Below are 17922 nucleotides of genomic sequence, written 5' to 3' on the forward strand. Positions count from 1 at the left end.
CCCATCCCCTGTTGCCTGGGCAGGATTTGAAACTGACCCAGAGATGTGTAATTTGTCACTCTTTCAAAAAATGGCTACTTCATTATTTTTATGTTTCTAAGGTTATGTTAATTACAACTTCTGATATCTCATTTTGGGCTTGCATTATTCACCTGTGCATCTTTGTCCAACAGAGTTACATTGAACACTATTTCATATGACCCTTGAACTGTGTATTTCTACAGGCAACAAACCATCAGAGAGTCTGTTTGTGCACTGTACATTCTCCTGCACATGAAAACAGATAATGGAAAAGTAATGCTTTCGCTTACACTGCTTTTCATGAATTCTTAACGCTCACACACGCGCGCATGGACACACACATACACACACACACGCACACATTCTCTCTCTCTCTCTCGCTTTCTCTCCCTTCCTATCTTTATCTCACTGGAATGTAAATTTTGTCTTTGATAATGAATAAAATGAGCTAGTAAGAGTGCACTGGATGGCTGTAAGGACAATTATATTTCATCAGCACTTACAGAACACAAAACAGAAAGCCCTTTTCAGGATTAGATTACATGCTTGTCCGGGGCTAATTTTTTCTTCATTGCTATGACCTAAAAAAAAAGCTTAAATCATTGCTATCTAAACTTAAAATAGTAAAATACCGTAAGTTGTGTTTCACCCTTGTGATTGTAAATATTTATAAACCGGTAATTATCTAATTGTGGACATGGTAATCTGCTCTATTCGCTTCCTGCATGCTTGCCCTGTAAATAGAACGTGATTTTAGTGACAAGCACTAGTGGACAGCTACTAATATGCAAGTGCAAGGGGGAAATGTACTTACGTGAGTATGCTGTAATGTCTTGTATGATTGTCCATATGAGGTATGAGAAGGAGATAAAGGTTGATGGTTAAAGCCCTGCTGCAATCTGGTACACTTTTGATAAGATGCAAAGATGATTCTGCAAGGGAAACAGAAAAAAGAAGTTCAGAAGCTGTGACAAACATCTTGAACTGCAAATGCCCACAGTACCCAGAATCCCTATCGACAATGGCCATGGATAACATGAAGGAGGCCGCAGGAGCAGCAAGTGGCTGAGCAGCATTTAAACTAAATGCCAATTTAAAGGAAATGGTTTTCATTTTGGAACTGATGCATGAGTGTGTTTAATCCCGGAGGCCAAATGTGGAGTGCACAAGAGGTCCTGCAGTAACATGAATGACAGGTATGGAAAAATATATCCCTGTCTCCCAAATATCAGACCTCAGGGGTGCACCACTGGGACTCCTTGTAGGCAGTTCGTTTCCCTACTGGACCATGGATAGAGGTCTTCCCCAGTCATGCTAGTGCTTGAAGGTTAGGATGGGCTTCCACCCACAGAACCAAGAAGTTCCATTGGGAGTAGTAGGGCTTAGTCCAGGATGGCCAGCCACATATTGATCTGCTTCCTGCTCCTCCAGGAACTCTCAGGAGTTGATGTTCAACAATCTGCTGTTCCCACCACCCTCTCTAGGGACAGTAAAAATTTTGTCAAAGTGCTAAACCCATTCCTTCAGCCTGTAATGGTTCCTGCAGTTGTCAGGCTTGCTACGCTAGTGAGATAGAGTATCTGTATTGCTATGTGGATACCATATCCTGTTTTGAACCTTAAACTAATGATCCTGTTGTGTCTTGATCCATCTCACCACCTAGCCCTCTGGCTGTTTGAAGTTGCGAAGCCAACTGATCAAGGTTTGATCAGTCCTTAGGCAGAAAATCACCTAAGTCTGGGAAATGGTAAAGGGAGGGCACCACAGAAAGGAACTCCTATCGTTTCACACAGCAGTTCCTCTCTGGGTGGTGGAGGCTTTGGCTGTAATATGCAATGATCCACTCTTCATCGGAGCCCTCCAGACCAAGTCCTTTGTCGCTCACTTTTCTGTCTCCAATGGGTGGTTGGCCCCTTGGAGTCAATATAGGCCAACACAAGTACCACAGCCAAAACTGTCTTGAGGACAGAGAAGGTGGCTTACCTTTTGGGGGTCCTCCCAAGGTTGCATGGCAAGATAGTACTGAGGAGCAACGATCTGGGCAAGGTTCTTGATGTATCAGCTGTCCTGAAATCTGTAGTATGGGACAGCAATGCACTGTCCTTACCTTGTCAGAGTCAAAGGTTAAGACCTCAGAACCCTACTGAACACCCCAGGAACTTAACCCTGTGCAACACTAGTAGGTAGAACACAAACTGCTTCCATGGTACATAGGCCAGGGAAAGCTCCATGAACTACCCCAGGTGGCCCAAGTATTGCACAGCATAACTGTGAACTGCTATGGTCCTTGATCCAGTCTGAATGTTGTCTTTGACTTCACCTCAGGAGCCAGTTCCACCTGCTATTATCCAAGCAAATCCCAGAAGCTAATCTGTTTGGACCTTGCTGTGTCATCCAGTAAATCATCAGAGTTGAGCAGGGGATAAGTGCAATACCTTTCTGCATGTCTCACGTTTGTGGTCGTTACTGCAAAGGGATTGTTTTTCTGCTCTCTCCTGCCATCTTGGCCATCTCACTTCTGCTCTTCTGCTATACTTATGTCCAACTGTTGGAGCCTTGCAGAGTAGGGGTCCCTCCCCCCAGACAGCAAAAAGCAGAGAATAGCCCCCAACCTCACCAGCAAGTACAGTCCAAAATGGGTCCTAGTTCTGGGTCATGTGATTTTTTTTCTTAAGTTCATCTGTAAAATTTTCTCTAATTTCTTAGTCAAGTCTAGTTACAATACTTCTTAACTTCCATGTGATCGGTAATGTAAGAAAATGCTTTAGGCAACATTGAAAGACCTACTGATATGATGGGCAAATGGATTTTTATTACAGATGTGACAAGAAATAAATCCAACATTTGCATGGCGAGCTTGCAATTGTAAATCTTAATGGCCTTCTAACACTGGAGAGAAAGAGTTAATCTTAAAAAATTAAAGGTTGGCATGTTTTGCATGTTGCTATACTGCCAATATGTAATTGCTGTTAATATTGTTATGTTGTATTATATAATATTACATTATTGCAATGTCTAACAATGGGTTATTGCAGCTTGCTATCCAGTGAATTGATTGATGTTTATGCAGGAGCACATGGTGTTTAATTAAATAGTGAAAACAGATGAGTATAGGAGAGAAATATGTTAACATATGGTATCTTCAACATTAAAATCCCATGTCCAAATGAAAGTTAAATCTTAGTTTCCACTGTAGAAGACCAAATGATTGTGGTGTCAGAAATAACAATGAATTGTGAAAGCAACTGTGCAGCCTTAGAATTCAGAGAGCTTGTTCTTCAGGAGGGTCCTTAGCTCCTACAAGGCACCACTCCAATTAAGTTTCTCATTGGTGATGAGGGTAGCTGTGTAAAAAGCAGAAGCTTTGCTGCTGTTGTCACTTTACTCCAACCATTGTGGTGCACATCCAGTTGCCTCATATGGCTGCCAGGGCCTAGTGCCAGAGTGTAGAAGGTGGACGTCAGGCCAGGGTCTCAGGTGGTCTCTGGGGGAGGCTGTTCTCGTCTCAGCCATAACAAGCCCACTTAGTTATGGTGACAGTGACATTCTCTGCTGTCGAGTCCTCCGCCGTTCACTGTGCCATTCCCAAGGGGTATCAGCAGAGGGTGTGCACACAGTGTAGTTTAGTTGTCCTAAAGTTTAAAACTAGAACAAATAACAGCAACACAGAATTGTTAAACAGCCAAACTTAGCATGGTCACAAGGCACTGTGGGAGCTGACAATATAGTTTTCTGCTTGTGTGCTGTTCAACATCCAGTGTAACAACCTGTTTAAGAAAATGGACCTGCACAGACAGTGAGTTACATTCTTGTAACTTGCTATATCAAGTATGCAGAGATGCCTTAAGGGATTTAGATATTGTTTGAATGTTGGAGTGGGAAAAACGATTAATCTAAATGACCTTGACTGCGGTATGATCATCACTGCCAGGCACGCCAGTCCCAGTGTTCAGAAAGTCAAACCCAAGATTTTCACATGACAATGTCTTGGTTTTATGGAGAACAAAATAAAATCCCTACAAAAAAGAAGGGTTCCAGTCCTTTTAACTAAAAACAATAAGTGACTGGGTATGCAATCACCAACACTGAACAACTGAAAAGTGAAAAAACATCACCTACTACAATCCCAGGTCTTATGGGTCCACTGATATGAGCACTCAGTTTATATTGTAATGAACGAGGTACTATAACATTTATCAACTATTTACACATACAAGGAACAAATGAACAGAAAGAAATAACAAGAGATTAGCTTTAGTATGTTATAGGTCCAACAGAAAATGTCTTAGAGGACATGGATCATGTTTCACCGTCACACTTAAAACAGCTGTTGTCCTCCAGTGAGCTCTACTATTAACAAGCTTAAAAGGACACATTTTCTATGCTTTACCCTTCAGAAATTCTTAGTAAAATAAAAGGTAGGCTGTAACCATCTCTATTAATACTACTTCACTGCTGCTGTAAAGGGTAGTAATGCAATCATTATAGACAGAGAAACCACCTTGCCTTTGTATTAGATAGTGAGGGACTAACTGAATGGAACCTGTGTCAAAATTATGTTATTTGATTTAAGATTAAGAATATGTATACAAAACAATTTGACTTCAACTTGGTGATCAGCAAACTGAATCTTTTTTTTCCCCACTGTATAGTGTGATGTTTCACATGGTAAAGTAAAGATGCAAACATGCAAGTACATCAAAGAACATAGGACAGAAATGCTGTGAATGCATTTCCACATTCAGGACTGGAACACTCTGTTTTATGAATTGCCATGCTATGCAGAGTATGTGAAGTTGCTGTTACATTTAATATTTCCTTAATTGCTTTGATCATGTCTTTGAAAGCATTCATGCAGTATTCTAAACCATTCACAAAGCAAACAGAACAGTCAGTGCAGGCAAAACATTCACAAAGCAAACAGAACAGTCAGCACAGACAAAACATTCCTGTCAGCAAACAAGATCTAAAAATTTGTTTCCACTGTATAAAATGTAATTGACACAATATTTTCTTTTAAAAAAATGTAAGATTATGCTCACCTGATAGGCTTTTTTCATGTATTGATTATGCTGTTCTGTGTGAACTGGTTTGAAAATTACTCCAGTGGCTCCATAAAGTCTATCAAAGCAATGGAAAACACAGAATGCAACTGCTCCTGTAAACAACTCAAGAGCTCCTGGCAAATGCAGTAAAACTAAGGTTTAATGATCGCTCACAGGGAAATATATTTGTATGTGGAATTGCTTACAGTAGATGGATTAGGTTGAAATGTACACAGACAGCTCCTGCAGTCTGCCTGAAGATGTTAAGCAACTGAACACAATTTTATTTTAAAATGTTTTCTATCATTTTAATTATAATATATAACATATATTTAATTATAAGCAAAAAATGCAGAGACTATTATGTAGGGGACAATTTCTAGGTATATCTAAGACAGAAGAGACCACAGACACAAGAAAACTTGGTCAGTCTTAATCAGTTCAACATGAACATGCTATGAATTCAAGTTGAAGTGCTTGTAGAAATTATTGCAGTTGATTTTTCAGTCACCAGTTATAACCTGGTCTTTATCACCAGATTACCTAGGATTTAGTATTTTTACCCTCTGTCTTAGAATATTGACTGGGTAACCTTGTGACTCATTTTTGAGTGGTCTTTGACCCAGGATTAAACGCCATTGCTTATACATATGTATTTATTCTTCACAACGCTCAGATATGAATGCAAAATCTATTTCTAATATGAAAAGCTACCATAACCCTCAACTGAGACATTTTACATTAATTTTGTTCGCCAAGATTTTCACTTTGCACATGATGAACAAAAATATCATCCCCAATAAGATGATCAGCAGTGGCTGATCTGTTCATCCGTACTGTACATTAGACATGGAAACAGAAGGTGGACAGTTGTAATCTACACGTTTCAACTAAAAGTATTTAAATTGTCTTTTCTCGTCAGAATGCAGAATATGGATTACGTCGTAAAATATGTAGGGTTTTTTTTTGTTGTTGTTTAGGGGTTTTTTTTTTGGGGGGGGGGGGGGGTTACATCCTGAAGTAAGTTGAAGCTGCTAAAAGATACCACCAAAATAGTCTAATGGGTTTGTGCTGAATATGAATGCTTTATGAAACCGATTTAGTACCTCGTACGTTTCGGAATGTTGATGCAATGGAAAAAGAGCATCATCTAGTGGCCAAATGTGATAGGAATAGACCCTTTGATTTAAGCCTCTCCTCTTTTTCCAGAGAGGCCCCTACCTTTGCATTCTATATGTATGCAATGAAACAAACCTTCAGTCAAGGATTGCGTTTTAAAAGTACGTATAGTACAGATCTGTGAGGGCTGAATTACCACATTGTTAGGAGAAGTTGTATAAAACATATATTCAATATATTCAGAGAGTTTTACGGTCCTAACCTCTAGAGGTCATTTGAGACCAGTTCATCCCAATAGACTAGCTACTGGATTTTCAACTGGAATTTCCACTAGGGCTCGAACGCACGTGCTAAAAAGACAACGAGCATTGTGGTGACTAACGCAAATGTTTGACCTCAACCTTACAGTACATTATTTGGAATAAGAAGAACACATCTGTTTCTGGGGGTAGTTCTTTGGCATGGACAAGATGCTTTGTTAATGCTGTTATAGAGTGTTGGTATGCGTGAATGGGGGGGGGGGGGGGGGGGGGGGGGGTGTTTGTTTGTTTTATTTGTCTGTTTGTTTATTGTTCTCTTGAGTACGCTTTAATACTTTTTAATGAATATGGCACCGTAAAACCACAGATTTCTCAGGCTCGATTGACTATAAAGTAGAATCATGTAGCGTCGGTCTGCTAAAACATAGCTTTCCAAAGGCAAATCGGCATTTATCTGACAAATGAAAAATTATTACTCTTTTTGTACTTCAACACTTTGCCAAAGAATCTATAGTTTACACATAGCACTTTTATCTGATGGTCAGACGTACTTTCACACTGCGTCTTTTCCTAATATCAGTCTTCATAGTCTCGCCCACGGCGTCAAATCAACATGTAAAGATACCTTGCTTTCCAAGAACAAAAACTGTGACGAGCAATGAAATCCGTGTCCGGAGGCTATAGTTTTCTGTGGGAGCGATTTCATTCTTCATACCAACCGCATGGAGGAGATGCTGACACAGATTTCAAAATCTGTGTAGTTCTAGGCTCATTCAACATAGCGTCCAGATGAGGTGGTTGAGTTTGCGGCGCTACAATAGTTGTCAGACAGACCCGTTTACGTTTAGGTTAGGATGCTGGAATAACGGGGAAAACAGGGAGGGCGGACCATCTTGGATTTATTTAAACAATATAGCCCATATCTGTCTTGAAAATGTCGGGGAAAATTGACAGTAAGCAAGGTAAGAACGGCACTTCAGTTTACGCTGGACAGATCTTTGTATATAGCTCTTACAGAAAGCTAACTCACGTTAGCTACTCCGGGTTAGCTCATTAGCTAGTGTAGTGTTGTGATTCAAGGCCGCATGGTAATTTGTATTCTGTACATATCCACATTAACAGTTAAATTATGCATACAAATTAATGTGTGTTATTCCTTGTTTATAACCGCAGTTTCATAAATGCTATTTGCATTAACGTTACTCATGTTAGTGAACGATTCATCCATCCAAATATATAGACACAAGTCAGCCCAGCTATCCTACCCATTGGCAAGATTCGCTAAAGTAGCTAATTCAGCTATGCTAAAACAGTGAAGATAAATGGATTATTTTGGGTTACATTGCAGTGGGTAAGGATGTGTATGTATGAGCTTTTAATCAGATTCGTAATAACTATGGTAGATCATAACGGTGTCTATTCTTGAAGAAAATTCACTTGAACTGCTGCTAGGAAGATACTCATGAGGTTAGTTTTTTTGACTGTCAACAAATAGACTACATTTGATTGTACCTTGCTAGCTAGCCAGCCAGTCACGTTAGCTGCTTGAAAGTAGGCGAGGACCATCCCGTATCAGTTCTGTTATGTTGGGTTAAACGGGTTTGGCTTAGCAGCTTTAATTATACAATGTAAATGGCTGAAGTGTCTTAGCTAGCAAACGTGAAGCACTCTCCTACGCCCCGAAGTGCTAGCGCCTAACTATCTCTCTGACTTAATGGGAGGCAGATGTATTAAGATGCACAGTTGATGCACCTGACAAAGGAGAGTAACGTTGAGATCCTCCGTTGTAATTCATCGTAGTTAGAAAGGATTACTGTCAGCGAACTCTCTTCTCTTCTGTTAAGTTATCCGTATCTTTCAATACACCTGCAAGTGATCTGTTCTCGAGAGAATCATTCGTGTACCTGCACCACATATAAATCAAACAATCAGCCTATACGGTATCTACTAACTCGTTAGTCTGAACCGATTGCCTGTTGAAGTGGATATCCCTCTTCAGACAGCTTTTATTATAGAAACTGTGAGTGCAGTCATATTCAAGGCTCTCCACCGCAGGAGTGGGGCGTTTATAGCCAGCTTTCTAGAGAGAAGGTGCAATTCGTTGATGTGAAAAGACTCAACATGGATGGATTTTGCCCCCATGAGATATAACATACTGCATTCTCAACAGTAATGATTTTTGCAGTAGTTATCTTCAAAAGGGGTATTTTTATCGGGAATTTGTCAATGCAGTAAACCTCATTTAACTGTGGAGTCTGTTGTCTCAAAAGTGTCTTTTCCAGGTGTTCACAAGTGGTAAGCATGAAGTAGAAAGAGTACTAAAGTCCTCTTCTCTTTGGTATTGGTATGCTGTTCAAGCTTTTAGGGCTGCTCTTGTCAAGATAGTTCTGGAATAATGCCACTAGTTATTACCTGATGTGCCAGATTTTAAGGTTTCTCCCTCTAATTAATTGACAGTATGTCATGGTACTGTGCCGCAGTAAACATGCTCCTTGCTTTCTCAGGGCTCAAGCCACAGTCCTGTTTGCCAGAGGCCAATATTTTGGAGGTGGCGGCTGGTGTTTTGGCAAAAATTTTAAAAGGACAGTGAGTGAATAAATGAATGGATGGATAAATGAATGAATGAATGAATGAATGGGTGAATTTGGTTTCATTGTTAATATCCTGGGCACCTGAAACCAGGATTTTAAGTCGGGTCACCAGTGCTCACTCCAATATTGTAAATGTTCACTGCAGAGTGTGGTATATTAAGGAACACTGTGGTCACTCTGTTTGTCTGCTTTAAAAGAGCTTGTCGAGTTAGATCTTTGATGATGTTACAGATTATTGGTTCCTAAGTGGAACAGGATGTGGTTAGGGCCTTAGGCACAAATATGGTCTCACTTATACACTGTTAAAGCCTGTTTGAACATTTCAGCACATTTACAACAGATATTTTATAACTGACATTATAATAAATATTCAACTGCAAAAAAAGTATAACTATACACTAGCACCCATAGATTAAGGTGAATCCTGATACTTGTTCTTATTTGTTTCTCAGACTCTGTCTAGCAGTATTTTGTTTTTAAATGTGAAAGCAATTTGTTGACACTCATTAGAAGAGTACTGTGGGATCAGTGTGACTTTCAGGGTTCACATTACCGCACCACATTTCTCTGAACTCACACAGAAACTTAGTTCTTCACACGTAAAAGTGGCTGCTTTTATTTTCAGTCCACCCTGCACACACACATACTCTAGTCTGTCCATACAGTTTATGTCTTTTGAGTCATACATTAGTTCTCAGGAGCAAAGGCAAAGAGGTGCGGAGTAATGACGATAGTATATGAGAGTGCTTATGCAATAAGCCAGATTATGAAATATACCACCTGTGCTCGTGAAAGGGTGTAGCATCAGAGTATCATTGTAAGAGCGGACTTTAAACTTAATTTCCTTCACTTTGAAATTACCAACTCATGGTTAAGGTGTATCGAAAAGATTTAAGGGCTGTTGGCCAGTCCGATTAGGGAGATCTAGATTGTGTTTACTGTGACCAGTGCTTGCTTGTTTGAAACCAAAACTCTTTTTTTTTGACAGCCTACAGTACTTCCCCATTTTAAGTGAAAGGCACAGTTACCATGTTCCTCATTTAGTGGCGTGTGCTGGTAGTAGATAGGAGGACACAGGATGTTTAGAACAGTTTTGTCTGTCAGTGTCAATTATCTGGGTTAAAATGATGAGTTTGACCTTTTTTTTTTTTTTTTTTTGCCCAGCCGTTTCAGAAGCATCTTTACATACGTAGGCTTGGTGCTTTTGCATGTAATTGGCATTGCAGCAGAAAACAGGGGGGGAAAAGTCTATTTTTGAACCCATTCCAGAACTATCATCTTTCACCACTCAGCTCATTCTTGCAGAAAATGAAAACTGAAAGTGTAGAGACTATATTTGTATCCATGTGTTTTGTGTTATAGTAAGACCTGCTCATTTCTGTGGCAGCTGATTCTTCTCAGTTGCGTTGGGTGCTGTATGCAGAAGTCTGTAGCACTTCATGTGAATATATTTGCAAGAGAACCGTTGGAACCGATATTGCCAGATTTTTAACGCTTCCTCTTCTTGTTCTTGTTTTTGGTAAAGTCAATAAGTTACAGTGTTTTCTTGACATTCACATGTGATTGTTTGGGAAGTGGAGTCCATCATCATCTCAAAGTTCAGTATAGGAGAGTAATTATGTTTAGTGTGTTAGTGATATCTTGTTTAAAGGTAGACTCTCTGCTTAAGCTGAATTCATACCCTACCCAAAGGTGCTTACTCTTAGTTTTGAGTGTAACTTCGGTGTTTCCTCTTGTGTTAGGCTACTTGTGGTGGTGGTGTAAGCGTGTGGGTTGCACTATGTGAATCCATACATTTGTGGGAAAGAGATTTTAGGATTGTTATCATGTCTCATAAACGGCATCACGTAATTAAATCTGCAGTTAACTGGCGTGCAGACTGACTACCTGAAAATTCCTCTTGCCCCTGCACATGTACCTTGGCATCTTCTGTCCTCCCTCTGTTAAAGAAAGATACTGCAATAAAACCGATCTAGAAATCCAGAACACTTCAGTTTGACATGATCAAGACTGATTATTTAGCTAACAAGGTAACTATCACTGAACCATGCAAAGCTAGCTTGCAAGTTCTTGATATTAACATTAGGTAGGAATTTTATTGAACAAAGAGATTTAGTGACTGTAGCTAAGGTAAACCCCAGGGTTATCTTTGTTGAATAGTTTCAGTTGTCTCATTTACCATAGATATAACTCTAAGAAAAATAAGAAACTGTTTTTGTCATCTTTTCAGATACTTTTTAGAGCATTAAAGCTTTAATTTGTAAAATAAGCAATAGTATATGTGTGCTTAAGAAACTCTGTGTTGGTGTAATAACACTGTTTGTTTTTCATCATATTCAGTTGCTCATTTGAAAATTATATCTCAATATCTTTGACCAATAGAAAATTGTTTGGTTTGTAATGCATAGCTCACTAAACCGGAAAAAAAGATTATATCAGGTTTTTCTCAGAAGAAAAGAAAAATCCTGAGAAGACACAGAGCACTCAGAAACACAACACTATACATTATGGTCTAGCTCAATCTAAAGGGATTTTCTGGCGTTAAAACAAAGACTATTTTGTTTAATTTCATTTCATTTTTCGTGAAAATGAATGGACATCAGGTCACATACAGTGCTCTGAGTGAACGGCCGGTGATCAGAGGAAATACCCCTTAAACTGCAGCTCTTCTTTCCGCTGAATGAAAAGTGAGAGAATTTACTGCCCATCAGATGTACTTGAAGCGTAATGTTTTATATAGTTTTATATTTGTTTGATTTGGTGGTAACTACATGGTGCATGGTGCTAGGGCATTCCGGAAATTTTTAAACAGGTATTACACTAATAGTGTGTTGCACTCTGTAACACTGCAAATGATAAATTACACAAAGGGATCAGCCGTGGTTCATATGTCAGAATAATGCCAATTCTCAATGAATGACTATCGCAACATCACAAATTTTACCCCATTTTTAACAGACTTATGGATTTAGACCAGATACCAGAGAATTTACCTTTCTTGTGAAGTCTCATTAAAAAGAAACTTTCAGATATAGCCAAAGTCTTGAAATATGTGCATTCATTTGGTGTAATGTACCAGCTGCACCAGTGAAGTTGTCTTCTCTATCTTTCTCTCTCTCTCTCTCTCTCTCTCTCTCTCTCTCAATCTCTCTCTCAGTCTTTGTATTGCTGTAGAGCAGCTATGTACATAAATGTGTCATGTGCCCACAAGAGCTCTGCTTCTTAAAATAAAGCTGAGCATAGAAACGTGACTGTGGGACCTGCAGACGTCCTCAGGGCCCAGTCGTCTCGCCGTCTCCTCTCTCACCCAGACTACTGTGCTGCATCGCTGCAGGAGTAAGAGCTTAATCAGTCATGATGCCTTGAGTCATGGGGTGAAGTGTGAAGTTGGTGCAACAGGATTGACATTTTCGTCTTTTGGTTGTGAACTCCACAGTGTATCTTTAAAGACACCTTTAAGTGTATAATGAAAATGCCCAACCTGTTGATGTGTTGACTTTCCTGTGTGTTGCTCTTTGACCTACTATTGGGGGTTACATGCCTTAAGGTGGCACATAGCATCTGGTTTGTGACTTGGAACAGTGGTTTTGTGTATTTCAGTGATGAGTCAGTTTCGTTCTTCATGTTTGTACTTTCTAAACTTGCAAAGCAGCAAGGGGGGAAACCCTCAAAACCTTCTCTGCCGTAAAGTCCCTTGGCAAATTTTTTATTTTTTTTTGATGAGAAACGGAATCCTGTTTTACTCGCTGTTGAAAGTTGCTGAAGTAGCTAAGAGGAGCCCTAGCATTCTCAACCAGCTGCCTCACATTCTTGCAGGCTGTAGTGTCTTTTGAGAGTTTGGGTAAAGGACAGCAGCCACAACGGACACACTGTTAGATTTTCTTTAGAATAACCCATTTCTGTCTACTGTTTGTCTGGTAGTTGTGAAAGTGGTTAATCCAACTTTGAAACACTGACCACATTCCCCTCTTCGTATTGCCCCGACTTTAGCAATATGGGCGATGTGCCATGACAGTGAACATTGATTTTGCTTCATGCCTACTGTCAAGTCACTCACAGAAGTGAAAATGTGGATGAAAGGCCTGTGACTATTATTATTGACCATGGTTTCATCAAAGACTTTCTATTTGGAGATGCATCTGAATCCATTAGTTTAGTGTCAGAATTTGAATCAGGCCTGATTGCATTCCATGGGGTTGGCTACTGGCTAATTTTTTTTGGGCCCATTTTAATTTTTTGCATTTTGTCCACTGTTTGTCCATATTTGGTAGTTGCTACATCCCTTGTATATATGTTCTTTGTGCCTGAAACCCCAACGCCAGCTGGGAAAGGTGCAGATTTCCACATGTTTTCCCTGATACATATGGATTCCAGCGCTGCTTCTTTTTACCAAACTGTGGAGAACTTTTTCCAGAAGCAGTAATATATGCAGAGGTTCATGCTTTTTTTTTTTTTTTTTTTTTTTATGATTATGTTCTTTTACTGATTATTTTATGCTTGTCAAGCGACTTTGAGTATCATGAAAAGCGCTCTACAAATAAAATGTATTATTATTATTATTATTATGCTGTGCTCCCTGGATTTGTGGACCACTAACGTAGTACCTCAGCCAACCAGTGGGTGGTTTTGTTGCAGCTATGGGTAGGTGATCCCACAAACGCTGCAGATTGTGTCCGTATGGACATCTGGCCAGGCCTGAAGTACAGCTACAGGGAATTAAACCCATTTTTCTGTGGTGGTGGGCTTGCCTCTTGTCCACGGCGCCACACCAGCACCTTTCGAACTGCTATGATCTTCTGTCATGCTAAGAATCTAAAAAGAAAGCAGATTCAGAGCAAGAAGTACAGGTATAGATGACAGTTTCAGTTTTCTGAAATTTCTTTCAATAGCTCACCAAGGGCTGTGGAAAAAGGGTACCAGGTCACAACCTGAGTGATACTTCTTACTCTCAGACTCGTATTACTGCTTTTATAACCCTTTCTTGCTAATGAGGTAGCAAGGTGCCAGACTAATGCCATCCTCAGGTCCCAGGGCTGATGAAAATTGTGTACAGAACAATGTAAAATCTGTTTTTGGGACACCTTCAGGACAATAAAGTTGCATGCTTTAAAATAACACTCCGTGTCCGTAAAGTAGACAACAAAAATAACCAGGGAATGCAAGTTCAACAGCTACTGACAGTTTTTAATTTACCGCAGAAAAACGTGGCTACCTCTAAGCAGTGGTTGGTGCAGCACCATGTCAGTTAGTTGCCATTTAGTTCAAATGACGTCACACCCTATGAAGCTAGCAGTTCCATGGTGGAAACTGCCCAGTGTTATGGATTTCCATTTGTATAACTGGCTTAACATTCGTATAACTGGCTACATAAAAAATATTGCAGGGTAAATAATGAAGATGACAATGTGTATATACTTTGAGGAATAGAAAATAACGTGTGTCTTTTTTAACTATGGCTATGTCTTAGAGGTAGCTAGACTTCCTCACATGGCAACAGAAAATATGGTTTTCGCCTCTTTTTGGACTGTTGCTTCTTTGTTTTCACAACTAGTTGTGAAACTCAGTTGAAAAACTGTACCAGTCTCATGGACTGACTGACTAATTTTCAGCCCTTTTTGCTTTATCTCTGCAGTCCCTGTCTTACAGTAAATTTCAGATATTAGAATATATTTATTGTGTGTGGCTAACTATATTTTTTGTATCAATACATGATACAAAATGTCCATAAACATAGATTTAAAAATATAGTGAAGATAACAGTTTAATTACTTATCTATTTATGTTTTAATGTTTTATCTAGTAAGGAGTTTAAATGGTAAACAGTAAACATATACTGTGTTTCTCTAAGACTTACTTAGCCTTAAAGACTTCTGCAGATATTAATTCTCTTGGAAAAGTGTCAAGTTTGAAATTTTAAGAAATGTGGATTGTTCAGTGTCAGATTTAGGCTACATGAGAATTGATGATCATTAGTAGAGAGCAAACCACCAAACAGAACAGCGAAATGAAAACCTGTAAGATGATTACTGAAAATTTCCATTGCCATATTTTTTAAAATTTTTTTTTTTTACAAGAATAGAAACCAACAAAATGACATGCAGCAGGGAAAGAGAAGAATGCTAAATTTTTCTGGAGGAGGTGTTAAACTCAGCGCCATTTTCCACCACATTTTGGATGGTTAGGGAGTTGCCCCCCCCCCCCAAAAAAAATCCACCTACAGTGAGAAACCCACAGATTGTACAACTGAGTCTTCTGCAATGCAAAGCACATTTTTGGTTCCTGCGGATTTACTTTATGTATATAAGAGCATGTTCAGAAAGATTTTTACTGAGATGTGCGTGTGTGTATCGTGTGTGTATGATAGTGTTTTTTTTTTGGGGGGGGGGGCAACTAAAATGTTAGGTCCCTCTGTGACCAACCCATTGTCTTTTAACATTTTACTTCATACTAAGACTTTTATCTCTCTATCATTTTTTTAAGCAAACACATTCCCATTAGACACTGGAGAGGAGGGATATTCCTAATTGCATTTTGGGGATCTTGCAGAAACATGCTGATCACTACGGCAGTACGGTTGGCCAAACCTGCCCAGACTCTCTTACTGTAAGACAGAAGCAGGGCAGGACTAGTGTACCCAGTTCATATCTGGCATTTGACTGTAGCTTTAAACACTGCAGAAGCCAGTGTATTGACTCACTGTAGACAAAAGAGCACTGGCCTGTTTGTTCCTATATGACTACCATGTTTCCGTGCAGCCTTGCTGGAAATTTATATTTGCACACCCGTGCCTTGTTGACTTTTCGGAGGGATTTAGGCCTGATACACTGCAACTGAAAGCAGGTTGGAACAAAGGTGCTTGTAGCACTGCGGGCTGGTTATAAGAATGGCATTTGTCTTGTCCAGCTTTTGAAAGCTGTTATCTGTTAGGCATTAAGGTAATTAGGCAACAGGTATTTAACAAGAAGGATCATGAGGTAGTGGGGCTAATGAGATGTGTGTTTTTGTGAGAAAGTGTAGGAGCTCTAATTAGGACTGATGCGTGGTGCTCTCATATTATACCACCTTTACTTTTATTTAGTTGCCAGAAAAGAGACCATTTACTGATATAGTTGTGTTGTTTTTTTCTTTTTTGTTTGTTTTGGGTTTTTTTTGTAATTTTACATTTTGTTTTTGGTTATATGTCTGTTGTATGTGTGAATTAAACTCATGTGTAGATCAGTCATCAGAATAGCTCTACAGTTCAGATCTGATCCTGTTTCTCAGTTCATCAGCAGGGAGGAGTTCTCTCATAGGATCATTAAAAAGCTGTATCTTCCTCCCTCAGATTCCCAGCGCTCTCACTTGTCATCCTTCACCATGAAGTTAATGGACAAGTTCCATTCCCCCAAAATCAAGAGGACACCTTCAAAGAAAACTTCGAAACCACAGACAGAACAAAGTGTCAAGACCGTTGAAAAACATGAGCCTAAGGTGAGTTTTTTTTTTTGTTTTGTTTTGTTTTGGTTTGGTTTTTTTGAAGCTCTGCAGTGATCGTCTGATGCATTCGGTTCCTTATGGAGGGGTCAGTTTCACTGGTTTCATACTGTCTGTGGTCTCTTCTGTCTCTACAGACTCTCAGTCGACTAGAAGAGTATGAGAAAGATGTTGTCAGTGCCTTGCGTTACTTCAAAACTATTATTGACAAGATGGTAGTGGACAAGAAGGTTCTAGAAATGTTACCGGGTTCTGCAAGTAAAGTTTTGGAGGCCATCCTGCCTCTGGTACAGGTGGATCCAAGGATACAGCACAGGTAAGACGCCCCATGTTTTATTCATGCATCTTTAATATTAATTTTCAGTTTTTCCTTGGGGTTTGCCCAAATGATGCAAAATGCACTCAGTTACAAAATGCTCTTATTCTCCTTATATTGCACATAAATTTTCTCTCTCTTGCTGATCTGTTTTAACCTGTGCATCAGTAACATTTATGTAATGCCAATCACAGATGTGTCTAAACACGGTGTTCCCTGCTTAATAGTTATGGTTCATAACGTTTTGTATCTGCCTGTCCATCTTTTCCCAGTACGACGGTGACATCCTGTCTCAGCCGCGTCTATCAGAGTTTGGCCAACCTCATACGTTGGTCAGATCAGGTGATGCTTGCTGGGATTAACCTGGAGGACAAGGAAACCATAGTAACAGTCACCACCGTGATTAAAGCTGTGCTTGATGGTGTAAAGGTAATATTTAAATTAGGTCATCCATCTTATCTCAAAAGTATAAACTTACTAATTAACTGAGTTTCTTATCTTATTGAAAGACATTTGCTCAATTAGTACTTATTAAAGTTTTTTCTTTTTCCCTGAGTTTCTACATTCAATTTTCAAATTTCATTTCCGTCTCAGTTTAGCTTCAGTTTAGTTTCTTCTTCAATTAGCCTTGCTGGCTAATTAGTTTTTTATGTTGGTGATGTATGCCCATATAACCAGTTTCAGTTGTGCTTTCAGTCCTGTATGACAGACATCTCAGCCTTTGACTGAGAAAGGAGGGCAAAGATATGAGATTTGTCATTGTTGACAATTTATTGAGACAACTTCCGCACTCTGATAAAGAGCCCTGTCTCTTATACTAGCCTAGGGCTTTAATGCCTGGAACACATCTATGACTCTTATTTGCCTTTAGGCTGCTCCATCCTCCACACAGTGTGTTTTTAGCCACCGCCAGATATCAGAGAAAGGCTGAAAAAAGCAACATGTTCTACTAGCTTTTTGGAAGAAAGAACCTAATACGTACAAAAATGCTTTTATTATTATTATTATTATTATTATTATTATTATTATTTTGTGTTTATCATTTTAAAGAGAACAATTCCTGCTTTGGTTCTGTAGACAGTATCTCTTATTTAGAT

The 17922-nt window shown here is 39.3% G+C and overlaps 1 protein-coding gene across 1 annotated transcript in view; it reads left to right on the plus strand.

Annotated features, from left to right (window-relative positions):
* The first annotated feature begins 7379 nt into the window (after positions 1–7379).
* Positions 7380–17922, plus strand: part of rapgef1a (Rap guanine nucleotide exchange factor (GEF) 1a) — a 37302-nt gene continuing 26759 nt past the window's right edge. The window contains exons 1-4 of the mRNA XM_030764632.1: positions 7380–7407; positions 16361–16506; positions 16647–16825; positions 17098–17254. Coding sequence (XP_030620492.1) covers positions 7380–7407; positions 16361–16506; positions 16647–16825; positions 17098–17254 — 510 coding nt within the window. The remainder of the gene's footprint in view (positions 7408–16360; positions 16507–16646; positions 16826–17097; positions 17255–17922) is intronic.

The sequence above is a fragment of the Chanos chanos genome, chromosome 1 (assembly GCF_902362185.1).
Source record: "Chanos chanos chromosome 1, fChaCha1.1, whole genome shotgun sequence".
Classification (NCBI taxonomy): domain Eukaryota; kingdom Metazoa; phylum Chordata; class Actinopteri; order Gonorynchiformes; family Chanidae; genus Chanos; species Chanos chanos.